General features: G+C 37.7%; 3 protein-coding genes and 1 long non-coding RNA gene across 8 annotated transcripts; 2 read left to right on the top strand and 2 right to left on the bottom strand.

The window, feature by feature from the left end:
• Window positions 1–7,480: 7,480 nt before the first annotated feature.
• LOC114826417 (uncharacterized) lies at window positions 7,481–9,262 on the bottom strand. Of its 2 annotated transcripts, XR_011581109.1 has the most exons (4): window positions 8,879–9,262; window positions 8,498–8,685; window positions 8,223–8,414; window positions 7,481–7,846 (listed from the first exon to the last, which is right to left on the bottom strand). It is a non-coding gene; the product is annotated as an uncharacterized lncRNA (long non-coding RNA). The 2 variants fall into 2 exon arrangements; XR_011581108.1 differs by lacking the exon at window positions 8,498–8,685.
• A 2,286-nt stretch (window positions 9,263–11,548) lies between these two features.
• On the top strand, window positions 11,549–14,087 carry LOC103426472 (uncharacterized). The gene is made up of 4 exons (XM_008364555.4): window positions 11,549–12,210; window positions 12,583–12,817; window positions 13,074–13,167; window positions 13,518–14,087. The coding sequence occupies exons 1-4, from the start codon at window positions 11,762–11,764 to the stop codon at window positions 13,790–13,792; spliced, it is 1,053 nt and encodes a 350-aa protein (XP_008362777.2). The 5' UTR covers window positions 11,549–11,761; the 3' UTR covers window positions 13,793–14,087.
• A 381-nt stretch (window positions 14,088–14,468) lies between these two features.
• LOC103426474 (DNA-directed RNA polymerase III subunit RPC4-like) lies at window positions 14,469–21,918 on the bottom strand. Of its 4 annotated transcripts, none has more exons than XR_011583423.1 (10): window positions 21,602–21,756; window positions 21,447–21,499; window positions 21,250–21,337; window positions 19,615–19,642; window positions 19,170–19,420; window positions 18,986–19,049; window positions 18,790–18,878; window positions 18,454–18,693; window positions 17,869–18,189; window positions 14,469–14,586 (listed from the first exon to the last, which is right to left on the bottom strand). XR_011583423.1 is itself a non-coding variant. In XM_029103143.2 (9 exons), exons 1-9 carry the CDS (start codon window positions 21,635–21,637, stop codon window positions 18,040–18,042), a joined length of 981 nt encoding a protein of 326 aa, XP_028958976.2. In that variant the 5' UTR covers window positions 21,638–21,918; the 3' UTR covers window positions 17,751–18,039. The 4 variants fall into 4 exon arrangements, 2 of the variants coding, with proteins under 2 accessions (XP_028958976.2, XP_070682303.1); XR_011583424.1 differs by having other exon boundaries at window positions 21,268–21,337; window positions 21,602–21,752; XM_029103143.2 differs by lacking the exon at window positions 14,469–14,586 and having other exon boundaries at window positions 17,751–18,189; window positions 21,268–21,337; window positions 21,602–21,918.
• Window positions 15,015–17,316, top strand: LOC103426471 (uncharacterized). Its single transcript, XM_029106566.2, has 4 exons — window positions 15,015–15,496; window positions 15,869–16,103; window positions 16,356–16,449; window positions 16,800–17,316. The coding sequence occupies exons 1-4, from the start codon at window positions 15,048–15,050 to the stop codon at window positions 17,072–17,074; spliced, it is 1,053 nt and encodes a 350-aa protein (XP_028962399.2). The 5' UTR covers window positions 15,015–15,047; the 3' UTR covers window positions 17,075–17,316.
• Window positions 21,919–23,018: the final 1,100 nt, after the last annotated feature.

Here is a 23,018-nt window from a genome sequence, read left to right as displayed (position 1 = left end):
TGCTGAGTGCCTCAGATCTAGACTTAATAAATGAATCGTGTTTATTTTGTTTATGTCATTTTCGTATTATATTAGTTATTTTAATAAATCATGTCATATCAACGAATTCTTTATAGTTAATTTGATAACGATATGATTCGTTAACATGTCGTTGTATCGTTTTGTGTCGAATTGATGAGTCGTTAAAGAAATTGTCATGCCTAATGTATAGACCTGACAAACGAGTCGTATTCGTGTTGTTTATGTGTCATATCCGTTATTTTAACATGTTCTTAACTTGTGATTCGATTGTTGGAAGTTTTGAGACTCTTGTCCCACATTGGTGAAAACAATATTCCAAAGTACCTTTATATACTTTTTGTCTTCTACAATATTAGTTATGTGTTGGACCACTTGGAATGAGAATTGAGGCTTGGGCCACCATTTCTGTGGATTGGGCTTGATGATTATACCATAATATTAATATTAATTAATCAAGACAAGGGCCTTGGGGCACTTGGGGCCTAAGAATTAAAATTAATCTGATCAATTAGTTTTAATTTCGAATTAAGTTTTTAATTAAATTAATTAAAAACGTTTTGATTAAAGATACAACCTTTTGTAAAGAGTTGTAAAGCTTCAGATACATCAAAAAGGTATTTGAAGAGGTATGAAAGAGCCTATATAACTGGAGTCCTCAGTTCATCATCAATCATCCTTTCTTCTTCCTTTTCTTCCGTACAAACTTTCCAGAGAGAGTAAACACACAAAGCAATTCGCTAGAATTCTATAATCCAGTGCGGGTTGTAGGATTAGGTAGTTGTATCCTGGTCGAGCAGACGTTGTAGAACCACAAGCACAAGAGTGGGACGGAATTACTGTTCGAAGGACATAGCTTTTACGCTAGCCTCTACCTTCTGTAATCAAGTTAGTACTTTTGATATTCTCATATTTAATTTTCTGTAGTCGTTGTGTATCATTCTGTATTGTAAGTATTTTTGAGTAATAAAGTATAAATATTTCAAGTTCTGTATTTCTGTTATTTCTGTTTCTAAATTGTTCTCCAACATCGATAACAATTAGAAATTGTTAATGAATTCTTAATCAATGACTTGTCAATGGTTAACTCAAAACTTGTTATATCCATGTCCTTTTATATCAAATTAATGATCGTCCAAGAAATTGACAGACCTGCTTAGACCCTCAACTGTGTTATTTTCTTCAACATGTATCTACGTGTTACACTACAAAAGAAGCATCCTTGGAATCTCAAAGTATATAATCAATAATCAGAGCCAGTTTATCCGTAACCCTAATGCGAAGCTGTCTAATTATCCACCCCTCAAAGAAAGATGAGGAATTTGAAAGGGACGTCTTATGGTGTTCTTATTCTTTCCATGCATTTCTTATCTTGTAGTTTTACCTTTAGACCCTTTAAAATGTTAAAATAACACACAACCGAACCCTAGAAGTTAAAAATACCAGGTCAGGGTAGGTGGGCCCATGGGAACGGTGAGGGTGGCCACGTGGGGCCCACTATAAGAGAATGTAAGAAGTGCTATAGTGGGGTCCAGAACCACTTTGTCTCCTTCATACCCTTCACTTGTCGTCTTGTCTAGTTGAGAGTAGTGGACTTTGCAGGTTTGTCGTTGCAATATGAACAAAATAAAGAGGAAATTACACTTTACATCATGTAGTTTGTGATCAATTACCTTTTGGTCCTTATTGCTTAAAAATTGAACAAAATATGTTTGATGCTGTTGTTGTTGTTGTTTTTTTTTTAACAAACAATATTATCCACACTAAGGGGGAGAGGTGAACTAGTTTCACAATGGACTGACAATAATGTGGTTCAAATTTGTCTTTAGTGAAAATCGAACCTAAGACCTTTCACTCACAAATAAAAAGAAATACCACTAAGTGACAATGTTGTTAGGTAAACTCTTATATTAATTGTTATTCTTAGCACTTTGGGAGCCCAACGTTTGCTTTTACTAACGTCATATCGATGTCACGTAGATTCACATATTAATGTTATATATAATATGAGTAGTAAATATAACCTCCTACATATTGAAGAGATATAAAAAATGGCTAACACAAAACGTCTCAAATAAGTGCAGAAAAAAATAAGGAAAAATAATGAAAATGGCTTGAAAACTTTGAGTTTTAATGATAAAGATAAAATAAAGGGTAAAGTGAATAGTACCAGATTTGACTTTTTAGTGTAAAAATGTGGTTTTTCGTTAAAGTGAACAGTACCGTGAGCTTTTCGTTAAAACTCCCAAAAAAATATAGTAGTTAACTTGATACGGACCGATGATGTAACACTTTGTAATTTTACACATTCTTTGTCTTCTTGACAAGAAACTTGTAACTCAAGTGGTTAAAAAGTAAAACATTTATTCTTGCAGTCGATATCTTATATTTGATTCACCCTTTAATGCTATCGTTTGTAGAAAACAAAATGTCTTTTTGCCAGATTTTTGAAATGACATAGACTAATCTACATGGTGCAAAATGCAACTATAATAAAATTAGAAATACAAAATAAATAAAAAAGAGGGTAAATATGAGAAAGGAACGTATGAAGTGCATGCGTTATTAGGGTAGAGGGAGGGTACGAGGCGTGACGGAGGTGACCCTACCACCACAGTAGGGCTCGGCATGGTACAAGAGACATGTGGCATGAAGAGGCATGATGGGCGAGAAGGCTCCTTTTGCCCCCTCCCACGCCAACGCGTGATTTCATCTCAATTCCTATAACGGTTGCTCCTCCTGCTCCGCCCACTTTTCTTTTTCTCCGACGCTTCTCTCCCTTTTCCCCTTCCTTCTCCCTCCCTCTGCTTTTTCCATTTTTTAATTTCTTCTTTTTGTTTTGTTTTTTTTAATGGAATTTGATGGATGATGATAATATGCATTTCCATGACGAAAAAGGCAGAGTCGAAATCCGTATATTCGAGAAAGTGATGAACAGTTACAGTCAGCAGGTGACTTCAGAATTATTTGTCAATATTTGCATGTTCAACGTGACTGTTCCATCTTGTATTTTCGATAAATCGAATTCTAGCAGTCGTGCTCGTACAATCGTACATACTTAAAACGAGTTTCGAAAATAACAAGCTACCGAACGTTGTTATCTTGCTGTTTCTGCTGGTTGTTAGTTTTAAGGCCTACCTGCTGGTTGTTAGTTTTAAGGCCTACCGGAGCAGAAAACTGACCTGTCCCGGAGGTATATGATATTCCATGCTTTTACGTCACTCATCTCACATGGGAATATACTGCCGTGACAGGTAAATCTTTCTTCGATCTACCCACGAGACGCTCCACGGATTAAATTGCCACAGTAACTAGGGCAAAACAACAATGAAAAACTGAGATTTCGCGTAATACCAGCAGTTGCTACTAAATAAAAAATTCTAACGAAAAAACCTTTGTTCTTACTTGATGCATGTTGCTTTCATGTTATTGTATTATGTGGCTAGACACACTCGAGAGAGTTATTATTGTCACGTGGTTAGCTTTGAATAGCCCCTATTGATATTTGTCCTGAATCTTACTGTATATATACTTATACCTGCATGGATGAATAAAGCACTACTGTTGCTTGTGTACCTCTCCCTGAAGATCCGTACGATACTATTTGGTCACCAATTATCTCCCTTTGTCTACCAATTGATAGGATCCACCACTATGTAACATACAATGACACTTTTGGTTGTTAGATCCATATAGTCTAGAAACAATTAACGGCTCAAAGTTTCGTTAGATAAAATATACCGAAACATATACTAAAATCTACGCTAAAGTCTAAACAGACACAAATTTGATGTCTCTAATCTCCCTTGTTTTAAATTGTGTTATTAAAGATTAATTTGAATTTTCAAACAACTAAGCTCCAAGTCAACGGAAAAACTGAGCCACTAACCTCTGTGCACATGCCAAAGGCCCCAAATGTACATGAAAGTTCGTTTCTGCCCTAAAACTCTGTACGCATCAGGCGTTTACAATACAAACCAGCATGGCTCAAACCAAAGCAGATATAGAAACCCCAATGATACTTGGTTTATTGGACCGTGTTCTCAACAAAATGAAAATAGAATAAGATTAAGCGAGAGTAAAAGAAGGACCCCACTTCATTCTTCTGCAGAAACCAACACTGGGCGAGTTGGAGTCCCAGTCACTGTTCAACTGTTCACACTCAGTGACTGCAAGTCGCCTCCCTCCTCTCGCATTTCGTCCTTTTCTTGCCCTTTCGTAATTAAATTTGTGAACGACCTTTTCCCCTTTTAGTGTATCCTCTTTGTGTGGGTTTTTCTTCACATAATATCATGCACTTTGTAATTAGTGGAGAACAGAATTATTAGGGTTTGAAGGAGAGTGACATGATCAGCATGTGAGAAGATCTCCATCCTCTTAAGTCAAGATTTGGAGCTAAAAGCTAATATATCTCAACGTACAGTGAGCACTAGAACCACCACACCACCTGCCGATCATATATAAATACAATTTTGCCCTCCCCCCATTAAGACGTGGACATGCAAATGCAATACAACTCTGTTGATTAGAAGGAAGCCCTTAATCGACTTTTGAGTACATAAGTTAAGTTCGTCTTCCTAATTATTTTCCCCTTCTTAATTAAAACTTTATTATATATTCCTTGTCTTTTATGTTTTGAAGATGAGGTCTTGACCTTTTCCTAAATTCTTAGAAACGAGACACACACACACACACACATATATATATATATGCCCCCATACCAATGTATATCGTTAATTTGCTTGTGAATCATACCCAAAAGTGGTTCACCTTTCAGGAGGGAAAAGAATAGGACTAATTAACAACTGCTTCAAACCCATTACCCTTAGTTAATTATCTTTCTCTCCATGTTGGTGTCTAATTAAGTGACGTTTTGTGATGGTTAATTTGACACATGCATGGCCCTTTTGGGCGTGCTAATGGAGTTCACCTTAGTGCTAAATAGCAAGACATATGCATGGCTTTCTGATCTCCATTAGTGCTAAAGTGACATGTGACGTATCACCTCGTGTTCCGACTATTTTGAAAAATCTCTCGTTAAATAAGATATTTTTCTTCAATTTACTATGCACCGGTTTCAAACTCTTTCACTTCCTTTTAGTCTAGTTAAGAAATTAGAATAATAATATTGCTTGTAGTAAAAATATAAGTAACTTGTCTGCTTATGATACTGTTTTGAAATTAATGTTTACTAGTGACAAAATGCTAATTTTTTAATTCTATGAAGATTAAGGAATTGGTAAAAATAGAGGTCAATTGACTTGGATCACAATGCAAGTTATATAATTAAGAAAGGGGGAAAAGGGTTAATTAGTTGTAAGCTGGACAAAATCTTGTCGTTTAGCTTTATGGGAGATTAATTTATAAAGTTAAGATAATTAATATGGATCCATGTGATCGATTAGCTTTTGTAATAATCACCCATTTGAAAACCTTTAAATATATATATGTGTGAATCTTTGTGGTCTAAGTGAATTTCAACAACATTACAAAAAAAGGGTCCCATATTATCATTGCATTTACATGCCATGCTCTATCATTTGGTGTTTCTGTTTAGAAGGGAAAAAAACAAAAACAAAAGATGCTGTATAGATTAAGATAGGTTAAGACTTGAGAGCACCGCCAGTTATTTCGAGAGTATGTGTAGAGATAGACAAGCAAAATGATTTATAAGACCTTCTAAAGCAAAGGGATAGAAAAGGTAGGGGAAATTGCTAACTGTGAGGGACGGTTTTGGGAAGCTGCCCAAATTACATATCATTGGATGTGCGTTCATGGTTATCCGCTTCATTTTCATACATCAAACAAGTTTTCTTGAAGGAGGTATTTTTATGTTGAATCCAACTTAAGCTTAACAAGAACCACCACGGGGTGACCCAGTGGTTGATAACGAATTTTAGGTTTGTATTCCATACAACATGTTTTGGGTTTGATTCATAATGTTGATGAATCACACGATGATGTCAAGGGGGATCCTGGTGTTATCTCAATGCTAACAGTTTTTCAAGTTTCCACCGTAATCCCCTCATACCCATCTTGTGTGAAATAGTTAGGAAAAACATTAGAAAAAGAGTTGAGCTTGATAACATTTTCTGTGTATTGTTACAGATTTTAGATTATTCACGGGCAAAATTACGTTTGGTGATCATAGAGTGTTTCTTATCCTCCCCACGCCTACCTTCTCTTTAAAATGCATTGTTTCATACTTATGCTTTCCTGCCTTTCGAAGCACATCAAAGACTAAATGCTATGAAAACTGTGGAGGAAATTCAACCTCCCAAGGAAAACCCCAAAAACCACCATCATTTCCTTTTGGAAGATGAACTTCACTTTATACTCATATGTGTTTGTTGGATACTTGTCTAAAACCCTAGTCTGCATCTTAATCATAAGTTTCATCTTTCTCTTTTGCACCACTTTTCTGGCCAAGCTTTCAAAGCTTATAATTACCATTGTTGGTCATTTCTGGAGACATTGGAGGACAACCAACGTGCCCGTGGGAGTCCAATGAATCATCACAATTTCTTCTTTAATTCTTCTCGCTAAGGCTCCATCCTCATCAACCTAGCTTGCTTGCTACTGGCTATCTGCTCAATTTTCATCCCAAGACTTTTTTTTTTTGACAAATCCCAAGACTTTCACCTAACCCTTTTCCTAAACTTACATGCAAAATTTTCCTCCGCATGCATCTCACTAATTAGCGTCCAAAAAAAGCATTTAAGTCGTTAGGTTTAATTATGATTAAACGCGTAAGGGTAAAACTTTTTGCTCATTTGAGTTGAAAGTTAAAACGTTCACTTCTCTTAATTATAATCGTATTTCTACAATATTTTCACACTAATTAAACAAATCCCTATTAGCAAAGAATTCATAATTGATATTTGTTTTCTTGTTAAGTTTGGTCAACAGAAAATGTTTTGGTTTTTGACATTTTGTGTGGCAAATGTTGGTGGAGATGAAGAAAATGATTGCCTAGCGGATGGGGATACAGCGTCACTTCACTTGCGATTTTACGATTTCACATCCTTTCTCCACACAAAATTGCTACTTTTACCATATTTATAAGAGTTCGAATCTTCTGCACTCATTTTGTGTGTGACCTCTATTATTGATTGACACATGTTACTTTTATGACAACAAAGTTAAGTAAAGTTAAGTTTCTTAATACGTGTCAATTAATGATAGAGGACATACAAAATGGTTGCTGAAAATTTGATCTCCATTTATACCATCTCTTTAATAAAGATGAGATTTATGTGTGTTGGTGACTCTATCTCAATTATAGAGATGAACAGATTCATCCATTCCGAGCCCAAACCATTTGGTATCTACACAAATGGCTAAAAAATACTTCTTAACAATGTCTTAACATGTTGGGTCAATCACAAAAGCTATTAGCATTTTCTTGTCAGATTTTTTTTTGGTTGCGATGGGAGCTAGCCTAAGCACAAATAAAAGGAACTTATAGAAGGGGCAAAAACCAACTTATTTAAGCATTCGTAGGATAAATAGTTCAGAGCTAGTTTACCAATAGCAAAACTCGACAGGTTCTCTTTCAATGCCTAAAACCGAATATAAACTAGAAAAGTCAGTACAATCAACGATAGCGTGGAAGAGATCCGGTGTTGTTCTTCTTCCAATTTGCCCTCCTCGATGGCCGTGCCTTGTGGTGCAAGTGTCCCTTGCCATTCAAGCCTCTGCACTTCTTTCCAGCAGAAGTGAGTCCGCGAAGCTCCCTGTGCTTGTGAACCGGATTGCAGATCCAACTTATCCTTGGGTTGTGGGCAACATCAACCAAGATTACCTCATAATATTTGTATGTTGAATCCTACAAGGAAAACGGTAAAAGGGGTAATTTTTCGATTTATACCAGCTGTCACGTTATGTTACGATTTAACTCATAATCTAACAAGTATAGTTGTTTTGTTTGTTTTTATTAATGTACTTTGAAGTGTGACATATCAACTATGTTGTTTAATCATGTCTTAATAAGTAAATTAGTAACACTACGTGACAATATTCTGAATATAAGTAAAAGATACTATAATATCAAACATTTGGAATGTACAAGCATCGGTTGCCTGTTCCGTTCAGTTAGGGACTGATCAATGTCACCCGTCACATATATCACAACAAAACAACATGATTTTGTCAACGAGAAGAGGAACACTTTGTGCAAACCCTAATCAGCATGTTGTGAATACCTCATTAACCTAGTAAGAGTTGAGAACTGTGAGGACGCCTAGTTTCCTGCCAGCGCACTCCTCTGCAACAGCGCTTGCTCCGTTGTAATTCCAATTGAGTGACGAACTGGTTTGTGGGTTTACCATACACAATATAGCAACTGGTCGCTTATGTCCACCGCGACTCACACGTACACAGTAAACAACATAGGCCTGCACAGAGGTAAACTTTAGTCACAAAATCTGAAAAGCACAGCAGGTAGAATTCCAACCCAGTCGTGGGGGATAAAGAATACCATTATCTTCCACCCTTAGCATGCAAGATAGTAGACTTCTTGATTTTTCGTATAACTGTGTCAGTATGACAGAGGAAGAATACTCTAGCGGCCGAATGAATCGACGTGCTTAACCATTTACAACTAAAACTCCAAATACTCAAAAATACCAAACCAAATGGTTGAAACCGGGCCGTGTTTCCTACGCACTGAAAAAATCAAGTATCCAACCACCAGAATCAGTCTATACGTCGAGTTACCATTGTCACTGAATAAACCATAATTGAAAAACCATTGAAAAGATATACAACATGTATGTTTAACATCACTGCAAAGCAATTGAAAGCAAGACAAAATGAAGCATTTCATATGTACAATCTCAGAGATGAAGAATTTCATTACCTGCTCGGCCTGTAGCCCGATTGGCGAGCCTTATCAGGGCGCGGGGGATGAGTGATCTGCACAATAGAAGGATGCTGGCGGTAGAACGTACCGCTGCGAGAACCGCATAACTCGGACCGCTTCCTCCTCCATAGAATACGAGCAAAATAGTATCTTCAAATCTTAAGTTTCACTTTCAGGGGTTGGAGAGAAATGCAATGGAAATCACAACATTCAAATATTTTCTAAACTTTGCCAAGTTTTTCTCATCAGCCAAAACCATATCATTAAGTAGTCAAATACAACCTTAGAAAATGGAGAAACCGAGAAAAAGAGACTCGTTCAGATTGAAGAAATCCTCAGTACTCAATGTCAAATTGGACCAATCTCCTCCTTTCCTCTCCCGTTTTTTCTACTAAAACCTGGGAGTTTATATAGGTTTCGGAAATAGCGAGGGTTTTCACTAATGTTTCCATTCCCAAATTGGGCCTCCCTAGTGGTGATTTTTAGCCCAAACTTGTGCAAAATTTTCTCGGTTCTAATTGTCTGGGCCAAGAGTTCTCACAACATTTTTTTTTGAAGAAATAATAATATCTATGTTAAGGAGATATGACAATGAGTTAAACCTCATATTAGGCTAACCATAATAATGTGGTTTAAATTAGCCTTTGGTTAGAATTGAACGTAAAATCTCTCACTTATAAGTGAAAAGGAATACCGCTAGACTAATCATAATAATGTGATTCAAATTCGCCTTTGGTGAGAATCGAATGTAAGATTTCTTATTTATAAGTGAAGATAAATACAGCTAGACCGTAGTAGTACTAAGTGGCTTCACTGCAAAATTTTAAAACAAAGGAAGAAAATATCTATTTTTGGATGCATTCATAGTAAAATGTGTATATGGCCAAAATGTGTTTATATTCCCCTTTGTTTTCACACAGTCTACTTTCGTTCGCGTGTGTATATATATAGATATATTTTGAAAAAAAGGGGAGTGTTATATTAATTTACATTAGTGGAGGGCAGTGGCAGATTCAGGATTTTAATATTGAGTGGTACGCTAGACGTTAGTTGGGTGGCAGGCTGAAGCTAGCGTCTATACACCTAGACAGGGTTAGGTGGACTAGACGGATTTAAGTAAATTCATTATATATGATATAAATAAGTGTCTATTTACTCTAAAAAATTGTATTGAGAATTTGTGTTTATTATTTAACATATAACACATAAAAATATTAGAATTTTTGTTTTAGTATTTTAGTGAATTGGATGTTATGATATGAAAGTTCCAGTTATGAGTTCGCAGTACTTACAAAATATTTTTGAAAGACTGTTTGAATTTATAGTGAATTTAAAAATAAATAAATAAAAGGTGTCAAACATATATGGTATAAAAATATTGGTTGAGTAATACACCCCTTCTTTATTAAATAAAATATGAAGTTGCACAACCTAATTTGACAACAATTAAAATAATAGGAGAGGGGGGGGGGGGGTGTTGGTCACGTTGGAAATTGAGAGAGTTTTTCTTCCAAGAATAAAAGAGCCATGATGGTTTTCTTTGTGTTCATCTTTGTCTGAAATAGATCTTTCTTCTTGGTTCAAAGCTTATGTTGAACAACCATGATGATCTTCTCTCTTCACCACTTGCACAGACCGTTGGATGGTTCTCAGAGGTCCTCATAGGTGCTTCTTTAGGCTTCCGATGGTCCCGGAACTACGAGGGTCAATGAATGAATCTGGCCCTGAAAGTGGGAAATGAGAGAGAAAAAGAGAGGATTTAAACCCAAAAAATTGAACAGAAATATCTTAACTACCAAAAAAATTCATCACTTGCTTGCTTTAATATGTTTAGAGGACAATCCACTGTATTTCGTTCATATGTTTCTAATAATGTATCTTTGTTGTGGTATAATGAATATAGTTAAAGGAAAACTAATGAAAATGACTTGAAAATTTTGAGTTTTAACGATAATGACAAAATAAAGGGTAAAGTGAATGATACCAGGATTGACTTTTTAGTATAAAAATATGATTTTTCATTAAAATGAACAATAACGGGAGATTTTTGTTAAAGTTCCCTGTAGTTAATCCCATTTGCTATCGAGAGGTAAATCATTACTCCGATATAATAGGCTTCATATCCTAATCAACCGGCGAAAGTCCACATATGTTATAGAAGTATTTTTATTTAGTTTAACGTAATGTACATAACACAAAATATAAGGAATGATATATATCCAGCAAACGAATAAACAACAGAAAGTTATGGGGGGAAGCCAAGTCACCTCCCACTAACTCCTGGTTTGGTACTGAGGTGATTCTAATAAAAGCTGGTATAAAAAAAGCTCTCTTTTTTGTGTTTGGTAAACATTCAGCTTCAGTTTTTTTTCCACAGTTTTGAGTGAAAAAAAGCCAAAAACAAGAAGCTGCAAAACCTAGCTTTGAAAAATCAGTTTTTTTTTTCACATCTGTTTTACATAAAAATTTACCAAACACTATAATACTCTGTTTTTTTTTCAAAAGCATTTTTACAAAAAAATTTACCAAACACTATGCTACTTTATTTCACAACTGCTTATTCTCATAGCATAATAGAAACAGTTTTTTTTCAAAGCACAGCAATACCAAACTAGCTCTGACTATAACGTGGAGTCTTCTTTTTGTACCTAGAAGTTGTGACGCCAATGGAACTCTGAACCATTTTATATTAACCCTATCCATATTCATGACCTCGAGAATATCAACAGAACACGAGTCAGAGACTCAGAGCCTGACAAACTAAGGAATCCACTCAATCCTGGCTCCTCCCAGATTTAGATAACGTAGACAAGGGAGAAGACAGAGATTCATAGTCTGAGAACTAAAAAAGGAGAAGAAAAAAAACCATAAAGAATTTCAATGATGTTTGGTGGAAGAAGCATGGGCGGAGGAGGTGGAGGAGGAAGCGTGTTTAGGACTGTGAGTAGGGCAGCAGTCACCAGAACTGTTGCTGGTGGCCCACCAATTCAAGAACCCCTTTCTTCTTCTTCCAGTTCTCCTGCTACTGCGAATACCACCACCACCACTTCCACTTCTAGGCACACCCAGAAGCCCAGTTCTTCCCACAACCTCTCTCTCTCCTCACCCACCTCACCTTTTGCCTCGTGCAATAATCCTCTGGCTTCCAATTGTGGCACACCCGGCTGGCCTTCTTCCCCTCGCCTTGATGATTTTGATTGGGTGACTGTGGATAATGGCATTAGCAGTGAGGATGATGAGAGAGTTTCACATGGGTTTCTTGATGATTTTGTTCTTGGACCTGTTCCTTCCAAGGATGAAGTTCACAGTGCTGTCTCTGCCCTTCAACAGTAAGCAACTCAATACTCTTTTGTCTCTGATAACAAAAACCCCTTATGTGTTTTAGAGCCCGCATATGTAAATTACATCAGTTGGTCAAGACAATTTTCATGCCCAGTTGTACTTATTTGAATTCTCCTGCGTGTAAATTAGATTAGTTTATAATTTTATCATAAAAATATTTTTTCCACCGGCAGATGTGGGTCGGTTTAGTTGGTGAGGGCAGCTGTGCATGACCTATTGCATTCGAGTTTGAATCTCGCACCCCACAAATTAGATTAGTTTTATCATCTTGTCGAATAAAAACAAAGATTAACGCCTGCCTTGCTGCATTTTATACTAATCACGCCTTGTTTGATGAAAAGGGGTTTTGTGATTGGTAGGGTTATCAGTCCCTTCATCAGGGATAAGTTTGGTTCTGAGTCAGACAGAGCTGTGGATGATCAAATTACTAGTGCTTCTGCTGGGTTTGTGCACCCAGCATCTTCAGCTGGGTCAGAATTAGATTGGATGGAGCCTTCTGCCAATCTTTCTAATAATTCAAAGATGTTGCAGTCCTATGGTTCTGAAAGAGTTTATGATGCTTTCCATCTCTTGCAGACCGAGACTTCTGTGCAGGTCCCTTTCTTTGTTGACCATTTTACTTTTACCAGAACAAGTCTTTTTTTTTCATATATTTTTTCTGAATTTTATTTTGAATTTCAGACCATTGACTCTGTTAAAAAAAAATTTAATTTGCAAATTATTCCAGAAAGGTGTTCTTTTTTCTTAATTTCTGTATTGCAGAGGATGAAATATAATAGCATCTGCTTTGTATTGTCTAATCTCATATGAACTTTTGATAATTATGTCTTAAGGGTTTTTGGTTGTGCAGAGAATGGTGATCTCATTGTCATCTGATAGAGCAGTTTGGGATGCGGTGATGAACAACGAGGTGGTGCGGGAGCTCCGGGAATCCTTCTATGCAGGTTGGTATGATTTGGATTTGAGCAAGGACTATATTCTATAGACTACAGTTCATTGAATTTATAAGGAAGATACTCTAGCATTGAATCAAGATTTGAGAAATATCGTACTGTATTCACGAGCTTTTTTTGTTCGATGTTGATGCCTCTTTTACGTGTTTTCTTGCTGGGTTTAGTTAGATGAAATTATAAGTTAGAGCAATGTACTAGAAAATCCAAAAGAGAGCAATATACTAAGCAGCTGAAAAGTATGTAATAGTTGAGAGTGAAAGACCTTGTCAATGCTCGAAGGTTGAAGGAATGTGCTCGTGACTAATGCTAGTTTCGATGTGATTTTTTCATCATATACGCAGATGAAGACAATAAATCCGAGAGTCCAGATGAGAATTCTGATGATAACGATAAAGCAACAAACATTGTCAAGTGGATCTTTCAAAACACCATGGCAAAAGTCATGGAAGCAGTCGAGAAAATTACAAAGATCATGGGCGACTTATTTCAACCTCCAAGCAGGGAAAACGCGAAAGCAGAACCCAGCAATCGCTTTGAGGACAGGCTGAAAAAATCGTTCATGCTCTCCGTTGTGGTCCTGTTGATTGTGGTGGTTACTCGAACCCACAAGGCCTGACCCTAATCCGACGACATCACCAGCATATCTCCATTGGATGACCTGCAGATGAATTTTTCCACCCCATTGTTAGGCATTCTGTGTTTCAAACTACGTTTTGTTATGAACTTCCAGTGCTTGGTACATTGGAGTTAGCAGGTTGCCTGCAATGTGGGGATTTATGGATATTAGGTATGTTTTTTTGTAATATTATCAGTTCACCTTTTTTTCAGAGATCTTAAATTTTTGCATTGCCACCTGAATCTTTTGGTAACAATTGCAACCGAAACGGTAATTACCGAATAGTTGAGGTTAATTTTCTTTTTATGGGATGCACTTGAAAGGCCAAGTACGTCTGATCACTATTTATTCGAGTTCGAATTCCCTACAGGTAGATTTATCCGAGTTCGAGTTCCCTACCCGTAGATTTAAGTAGATTAAAATATAGCTTTGTTAGAGGGCGAGCCTTGACACAAAACAAAAGGTTGTTCTTTTGTGATCAAAAGGTTATAAGTTCAAGTTGTGGAAACAACCTCTGATAAACCTGCGTACAATAGACGTTCTCTCCTGACCCTTGCAAAGTAGAGAACCTTATTGATTTGGGGTCGCGTTTTAGAATATAGTGATCTACACTATACCTTTCCATGCAAACAATAAAACTGTTTAACCACATGGACTCAGTAAAAAGAAAAAACAGTTATCCTGAAAGAGATGGATTCACCTGAAAAAACTTCAAACATTAACTGTTTAACCACATGGAGTCAGCAAAACCGTTTAACCAGATGAATTTTTCTGTCTGACCTACTAATTTTCACCTACAACCGCTTACATTTCCATACACTTAGCACCTTCAGGCTTCAGTAATTCTAGCAACATATTTACTCCTCAAGATTTTCCTCTACATATCTACCATTTCCAGCTTTCTCATGTGCATAATTCCCCCATTACACCTCAAAATGCACATAATTTTTGTGACATCCGCATTCAATTCCTGTTAATCACATTTAGGAGGGAATCCACATCAGGAATTACAACAGCTCGCTGGCGTAGCTCTCCGAGAACGGTGCATTTCTTCTCTACAGTGTTGGCTACAGCAACATCTTGATCAAACTTGCTATCTGAACCAGGTGCAACCTGCGTATCGTAAGCACAAAAATGAACATTATGTTCTCATTCATGGTACTTGAATCTAGCTCGTATTCGTGGGAGATGAAATCTAATGAAAAACTATTCTGTGCCGGGCAGATGACATAAAAAAAAACCATAAAGAATTTCAATGATGTTTGGTGGAAGAAGCATGGGCGGAGGTGGTGGAGGAGGAAGCGTGTTTAGGACTGTGAGTAGGGCAGCAGTCACCAGAACTGTTACTGGTGGCCCACCAATTCAAGAACCCCTTTCTTCTTCTTCCAGTTCTCCTGCTACTGCGAATACCACCACCACCACTTCCACTTCTAGGCACACCCAGAAGCCCAGTTCTTCCCACAACCTCTCTCTCTCCTCACCCACCTCACCTTTTGCCTCGTGCAATAATCCTCTGGCTTCCAATTGTGCCACGCCCGGCTGGCCTTCTTCCCCTCGCCTTGATGATTTTGATTGGGTGACTGTGGATAATGGCGTTAGCAGTGAGGATGATGAGAGAGTTTCACATGGGTTTCTTGATGATTTTGTTCTTGGACCTGTTCCTTCCAAGGATGAAGTTCACAGTGCTGTCTCTGCCCTTCAACAGTAAGCAACTCAATACTCTTTTGTCTCTGATAACAAAAACCCTTTGTGTGTTTTAGAGCCCGCATATGTAAATTAGATCAGTTGGTCAAGACAATTTTCATGCCCAGTTGTACTTATTTGAATTCTCCTGCGTGTAAATTAGATTAGTTTATCATTTTATCATAAAAATATTTTTTCCACCGGCAGATGTGGGTCGGTTTCGTTGGTGAGGGCAGCTGTGCATGACCTATTGCATTCGAGTTTGAATCTCGCACCCCACAAATTAGATTAGTTTTATCATCTTGTCGAATAAAAACAAAGATTAACGCCTGCCTTGTTGAATTTTATACTAATCACGCCTTGTTTGATGAAATGGGGTTTTGTGATTGGTAGGGTTATCAGTCCCTTCATCAGGGATAAGTTTGGTTCTGAGTCAGACAGAGCTGTGGATGATCAAATTACAAGTGCTTCTGCTGGGTTTGTGCACCCAGCATCTTCAGCTGGGTCAGAATTAGATTGGATGGAGCCTTCTGCCTATCTTTCTAATAGTTCAAGGATGTTGCAGTCTTATGGGTCTGAAAGAGTTTATGATGCTTTCCATCTCTTGCAGACCGAGTCTTCTGTGCAGGTCCCTTTCTTTGTTGACCATTTTAGTTTTACCAGAACAAGTCTTTTTTTTCATATATTTTTTCTGAATTTTATTTTGAATTTCAGACCATTGATTCTGTTAAAAAAAATTTAATTTGCAAATTACTCCAGAAAGGTGTTCTTTTTTTAATTTCTGTATTGCAGAGGATGAAATATAATAGCATCTGCTTTGTATTGTCTAATCTCATATGAACTTTTGATAATTATGTCTTAAGGGTTTTTTGTTGTGCAGAGAATGGTGATCTCATTGTCATCTGATAGAGCAGTTTGGGATGCGGTGATGAACAACGAGGTGGTGCGGGAGCTCCGGGAATCTTTCTATGCAGGTTGGTATGATTTGGATATAAGCAAGGACTATATTCTATAGACTACAGTTCATTGAATTTATAAGGAAGATACTCTAGCATTGAATCAAGATTTGAGAAATATCGTACTGTATTCACGAGCTTTTTTTGTTCGATGTTGATGCCTCTTTTACGTGTTTTCTTGCTGGGTTTAGTTAGATGAAATTATAAGTTAGAGCAATGTACTAGAAAATCCAAAAGAGAGCAATATACTAAGCAGCTGAAAAGTATGTAATAGTTGCTAGTGAAATACCTTGTCAATGCTCGAAGGTTGAAGGAATGTGCTCGTGACTAATGCTAGTTTCGATGTGATTTTTTCATCATATACGCAGATGAAGACAATAAATCCGAGAGTCCAGATGAGAATTCTGATGATAACGATAAAGCAACAAACATTGTCAAGTGGATCTTTCAAAATACCATGGCAAAAGTCATGGAAGCAGTCGAGAAAATTACAAAGATCATCGGCGACTTATTTCAACCTCCAAGCAGGGAAAACGCGAAAGCAGAACCCAGCAATCGCTTTGAGGACAGGCTGAAAAAATCGTTCATGCTCTCCGTTGTGGTCCTGTTGATTGTGGTGGTTACTCGAACCCACAAGGCCTGACCCTAATCCGACGACATCACCAGCATATCTCCATTGGATGACCTGCAGATGAAGTTTTCCACCCCATTGTTAGGCATTCTGTGTTTCAAACTACGTTTTGTTATGAACTTCCAGTGCTTGGTACATTGGAGTTAGCAGGTTGCCTGCAATGTGGGGATTTATGGATATTAGGTATGTTTTTTTGTAATATTATCAGTTCACCTTTTTTTCAGAGATCTTAAATTTTTGCATTGCCACCTGAATCTTTTGGTAACAATTGCAACCGAAACGGTAATTACCGAATAGTTGAGGTTAATTTTCTTTTTATGGGATGCACTTGAAAGGCCAAGTACGTCTGATCACTATTTATTCGAGTTCGAATTCCCTACAGGTAGATTTATCCGAGTTCGAGTTCCCTACCCGTAGATTTAAGTAGATTAAAATATAGCTTTGTTAGAGGGCGAGCCTTGACACAAAACAAAAGGTTGTTCTTTTGTGATCAAAAGGTTATAAGTTCAAGTTGTGGAAACAACCTCTGATAAACCTGCGTACAATAGACGTTCTCCCCTGACCCTTGCGAAGTGGAAAACGTTATTGAGTTGGGGTCGCGTTTTAGAATATAGTGATCTACACTATACCTTTCCATGCAAACAATAAAACTGTTTAACCACATGGACTCAGTAAAAAGAAAAAAAAGTTATCCTGAAAGAGATGGATTCACCTGAAAAAACTTCAAATATTAACTGTTTAACCACATGGAGTCGGCAAAACTGTTTAACCAGATGAATTTTTCTGTCTGACCTACTAATTTTCACCTACAACCGCTTACATTTCAATACACTTAGCACCTTCAGGCTTCAGTAATTCTAGCAACATATTTACTCCTCAAGATTTTCCTCTACATATCTACCATTTCCAGCTTTCTCATGTGCATAATTCCCCCATTACACCTCAAAATGCACATAATTTTTGTAACATCCCTGCATTCAATTCCTGTTAATCACATTTAGGAGGGAATCCACATCAGGAATTACAACAGCTCGCTGGCGTAGCTCTCCGAGAACGGTGCATTTCTTCTCTACAGTGTTGGCTACCGCAACATCTTGATCAAACTTGCTATCTGAACCAGGTGCAACCTGCGTATCGTAAGCACAAAAATGAACATTATGTTCTCATTCATAGTACTTGAATCTAGCTCGTATTTGTGGGCGGTGAAATCTAATGAAAAACTATTCTGTGCCGGGCAGATGACACGAAATCATCATTCTTTGGATTGTGAAACAGTAAGAGCAAGTGGTAAGTAAACTGAACGTTATTGAACTTGATCACGGAATGGCTGTGACTTTCCGTTGAATCGTGCTTTTCTTTCAGTTTAAGGAAAGTTAATGGCTGTGACTTACATCATAGAAGGTATCTCCTAGCCTCAGCTTGACTTTTCCGCTCTTGGAAACTAGCATTTTACCCATATATCCGGCAGGCAACTCTTCCAAACTGCATCCCTTCTCTGGAGCACCTGTGCTCTCCAGTGATGTTGAGCTTCCAACTTTCTCTTTGCCCTTTGCAGTAGCTGCTGGCTTCGATGTCGATGGCAAAATGGAAGGAAGTTGAATGAATAACAACTTCGCTTGCTCTTTTTCCTCCTGTCAAGCAAGTTTAGTAACACCCAATCAAATATATCACTCTGTTTAGTGTTTAACATAGTTGCATCAGAAATAAGTTACTAATCCAATACGCACCAGCAGCCCGAGTTCTGAAGCAGGGTTTATAGTGTTCTCATCATACTCTTTTTCAGCATCCTCCCCAAATTCATTCTCATTAAGGATTTCTAAAAGCGAAACAAAAGATCTATGAATTACAAGATGGCTATAAACTATAAGTGCCATTAACTGCATAAGGAAAACCGAAATGGTTTTCAGCTTTCAAAAAGAATACCTGGGTCTCCAGAGTTGGGTTGCCTGAGAGGAAGAGTAGTAGGATAGTATGTGTTCTCATAATCCTGCAGAGGTACCAGAGAATCGTCTGTGAGAGAGCAATACAAATCACCAGAGAATCATTTGTGAGAGAGCAATACTGAGAGACAGAATGACGTAGAGACATACATGGCGCATGTTCTTACCCAACATTCTGTATTCTTGACACCCTGAAGTGGTTCTGCTTCTGGATCGATAGCATCTTCCATGGTTACATCCGTTTCAGCTTTAGTAGAGGCTGAAGGCAGAGTTGAGAGGTTTTGCTCATCATCATTTGAGTCTTTGAGAACTACGCTGCCGCTTTTACCATCATCGCCACCCTTTGCAGCTCCAAATGTTCTGATAGAAGTTGAGGACGCACCTGCTCCTCCAGGACCAAATGCAACTTGCAGTGAAGCTGCAGATTGAACAGCAAACATGAACGGAAAGCGAATCCAGGATAATCTAAAGGAAGCAACTATTGTACTCAACACATTTTCGGATCAGTAACATTATAACCAATCTCATAGTCATAAGAAACCATGTCGAATCTAAAGACGGCATGTGATACGCCAAGTTAATCATATGCAAGCAAAGTTAATGAGAAATTACATTTCTTTTCGACTCCCCGTCTTCTCTCCTGTAAATTCAGAACAAGAATCAATCATTTGTTCAGCTAATGCTTATACAGTTGAAAGAAATCAAGAGTTATCAAATATCACATTCTATCCAACACATTGTCAAAGCAAAGTAGACATCATAGGAAAGTAAGAATAATTCCAGGTTATTGACTTCAGAACCACATTCCAGCTGCACATATTGGCAAAACATATGATGTGAATTATGTTTCCATTTCTAAACTAGTCTATATACGGACACGGTGACTCAAACTTGAGAGTGAGAAGGATTCGAACTTGAATGCAAAAAGAACGGGCACACTTTTTTCGCCAAGGGCCCAACCCACATGTGCAAACCATCTCATTTTTCCACCAAATCCAAAAGTAAATTATTTTTCTTTCCATATCTTTTATGTATCAAAAATTAAAGTCTAAACCCTAAACCCCAACAACAACAAAGCCTTTTCCCACTAAGTGGGTCGGCTATATGAATCCTAGAACGTCATTGCGCTCGGTTTTGTGTCATGTCCTCCGTTAGATCCAAGTACTCAAGTCTTTTCTTAGGGTCTCTTCCAAAGTTTTCCTAGGTCTTCCTCTACCCCTTCGGCCCTAAACCTCTGTCCCGTAGTCACATTTTCGAACCGGAGCGTCAGTAGGCCTTCTTTGCACATGTCCAAACCACCGGAACCGATTTTCTCTCATATTTCCTTCAATTTTGGCTACTCCTCCTTTACCTCGGATATCCTCATTCCCAATCTTATCATTTCTCGTGTGCCCATACATCCCACGAAGCATCCTCATCTCTGCTACATCCATTTTGTGTACGTGTTGATCCTTCACCGCCCAACATTCTGTGTCATACAACATCGCTGGTCTTACTGCCGTCCTATAAAATTTTCCCTTGAGCTTCAGTGGCCTACGACGGTCACCCAACACGCCGGATACACTTTTACACTTCATCCATCCAGCATTCTATGGTTGAGATCTCCATCTAATTCTCCGTTCTCTTGCAAGATAGATCCTAGGTAGCGAAAACGATCACTTTTTGTGATCTTCGCTAGATTGCTCCGGTCATTAGTGTGGATAAGTATATAAATGGATAGAGATAGGAAAGCAAACATAAGATGTACGTGGTTCACCCAGATTGACTACGTCCACGGAATAGAGGAGTTCTCATTAATTGTGAAGGGTTTACACAAGTACATAGGTTCAAGCTCTCCTTTAGGGAGTACAAGTGAATGATTTAGTACAAATGACATTAGGAAATATTGTGGGAGAATTATCTCGTAACCACGAAACTTCTAAGTACCGGAGTGTGGTATCGTCTTAACTTTCCCTAAACCCCAAAACCCAAAAAAAGGAAATTACCACATTATGATTGTCTAATTTAATACCATACGGTCCGTAGCAAACACACCCTACGACCAAATCGTACGCTTCACCCCAACCAGCCTTTTTCAACTTTTCAAAAAAGCCAAAAGCCGCTTAATCTTTTTTTTTTTCTTTTAAAGAAAAAAAAAGCCAAGAATTAAAAGAAATAACAAATGAATAAATAAATCACATACAAAAACATAGAAAAAATTAAAAATTAAAATACGGACAGCAATAAAGAAAGAAAAGAAGTTGAAACCTGAGAGAGCGAGCTTACATTGTGCTGACTCAGCAGAGTCTGGGCCCGGCGAGTTCCTTGACCACCATCGCCGCCGTCACCGACGTCGCTGCAGCGATTCGCAACTCAAAAATGTCAAATGAAAAACTAATAATGCTATGAATTTTGACGAAAAATGAAATTAAATGGAAATTGGAAGGTGAAATTATGAGAGTTACGGAGTGGGGGCAGTTGATCCAAGCTTCTTGCGTGGCTGGACTCTGGGAATGAACTGGAAAGAACAAGAATTTCAGATCTGAGATGGAGTTCTGGTGAAGTTGAACAAGAATTTTGATGAGAGAGAGAGAGAGAGAGAGAGAAAGCGGGAAGTTACCCTTCTGCGACGGTGAAAGGGATCGTCGTTGTCCATGGCTTTCTCGACGGAGAAGAAGGACGAAAAATGAAAATTGGGGAAAAAAGATAAAGAGGGCGGGAATCGAACCGAGGTCGAGTGCGAGTAGACTTGACGATTGCACAATTATTCTATCCGGCATGGAAACACTCAAATAATTATATATAAAGGTTTGGCTATTCGCACACCAGTTTTTGCTTCTCACACACCCTCTAAATTTCTGACTAGCAGATCGACTAATTAAAGAAGATCAAAAAATAGAAATTAATAATGAGTGTGTGGATATCACCATCCAATATAAACGCCACATAATAGACTAATGCTAAATGAAATAACTAAACATAGAATAATTAAACTAAATTACGATTGTTGTATCAATATTACAGACCTTCATAGAGGCTAGAAGAATTCATGACATGCAAGAAGAATTCATGACACGCCATACATTTTGTAGACAATTCGTGAGCGTTGTTATGACATGCATTTTTCTAACACTTTACCTACTATTTTGGAATATTTTTTTTAAAAAGATCTAAGAAAGAGTAGACCGGGGCCAAAATTATATTTTTCAGAAATTAGTACAAAACATGATGGTACTCATATATAAACGTGTTCTTACCCGTAAGAACATGTTCAAAAGTAGAGCTGAATTATTTGCAAGCTTTCTTATTGGCAATAACCTATGTAAATTTGCTGCTCAATCAGTGAACATGTTATTACTAATAAGAACCCTTCATATATAATTGCCTACCATGTTGTAATTTCCAAAAAAAAAAATTTAAGGCTTTGGGATCTACTTTTCCTAGATCATTTTTTGTTACATGCATTTTGCCAACACTGCACCTATTATTTCGAAATAATTTAGAAACGAGGCTAATGTGAGGGCTAATAGTAATGTTTTAGCATGCCACGATACGAGACCCATTTGGCCAAGTCTACAAATACCAGTCCATATTCCCCTCTCCACAAATCACAATAGTTTAGATTATCGCTTTTGTCGAGTGTTACCAACCATATAAACCGCTCGTCGTTCTCACATTGATTAAAATTCCAATTGTAAAATGTCATTTAGTTTAGACACAGCTGTACAGTTAACACATAGTGCCCAATCTCATTCATTACCACAACAAGCACTTTCAAGTTTTGGCACATATCAAAGAACCACTTGTTGAAGAGCCTGTCTGATATTTCAATTTTTTGTGTTAAAGATGGAGATGGAGCATAAGCGATTTTTCTTGTGCACTTGTCAACAAACACATTCTACCATTGCCCTTAGATTGATCTGGACGGTGGGTTTTTGCTACGACCGGGTAAAAATTGAAAAAAAAATAAAAAAAAAGAACCCCCGAGCCCGTGTTTTCGCCTCTTCCCCTCCCGGTGCGCCAGAACCCCCGCCCCC

The sequence above is a fragment of the Malus domestica genome, chromosome 01 (genome assembly GCF_042453785.1).
Source record: "Malus domestica chromosome 01, GDT2T_hap1".
NCBI lineage: Eukaryota > Viridiplantae > Streptophyta > Magnoliopsida > Rosales > Rosaceae > Malus > Malus domestica.
The sequence above is the reverse complement of the archived record's forward strand: the minus strand, read 5'-3'. Positions and strand labels throughout refer to the sequence as shown.

Bases quoted from the DNA above. Each gene is read 5' to 3' on its own strand.
- LOC103426471 (XM_029106566.2), top strand. From the start codon at position 15,048: ATGATGTTTGGTGGAAGAAGCATGGGCGGAGGTGGTGGAGGAGGAAGC. The intron at 16,104-16,355 runs GTCCCTTTCTTT...TTTGTTGTGCAG, and splicing joins AGACCGAGTCTTCTGTGCAG to AGAATGGTGATCTCATTGTC. The intron at 16,450-16,799 runs GTTGGTATGATT...TCATATACGCAG, and splicing joins CCGGGAATCTTTCTATGCAG to ATGAAGACAATAAATCCGAG.
- LOC103426472 (XM_008364555.4), top strand. From the start codon at position 11,762: ATGATGTTTGGTGGAAGAAGCATGGGCGGAGGAGGTGGAGGAGGAAGC. The intron at 12,818-13,073 runs GTCCCTTTCTTT...TTGGTTGTGCAG, and splicing joins AGACCGAGACTTCTGTGCAG to AGAATGGTGATCTCATTGTC. The intron at 13,168-13,517 runs GTTGGTATGATT...TCATATACGCAG, and splicing joins CCGGGAATCCTTCTATGCAG to ATGAAGACAATAAATCCGAG.
- LOC103426474 (XM_070826202.1), bottom strand. From the start codon at position 21,637: ATGGACAACGACGATCCCTTTCACCGTCGCAGAAGG. The intron at 18,879-18,985 runs GTATTCTTTTTG...TTTCGCTTTTAG, and splicing joins ACCCAACTCTGGAGACCCAG to AAATCCTTAATGAGAATGAA. The intron at 18,694-18,789 runs GTGCGTATTGGA...CTTGCTTGACAG, and splicing joins CTTCAGAACTCGGGCTGCTG to GAGGAAAAAGAGCAAGCGAA.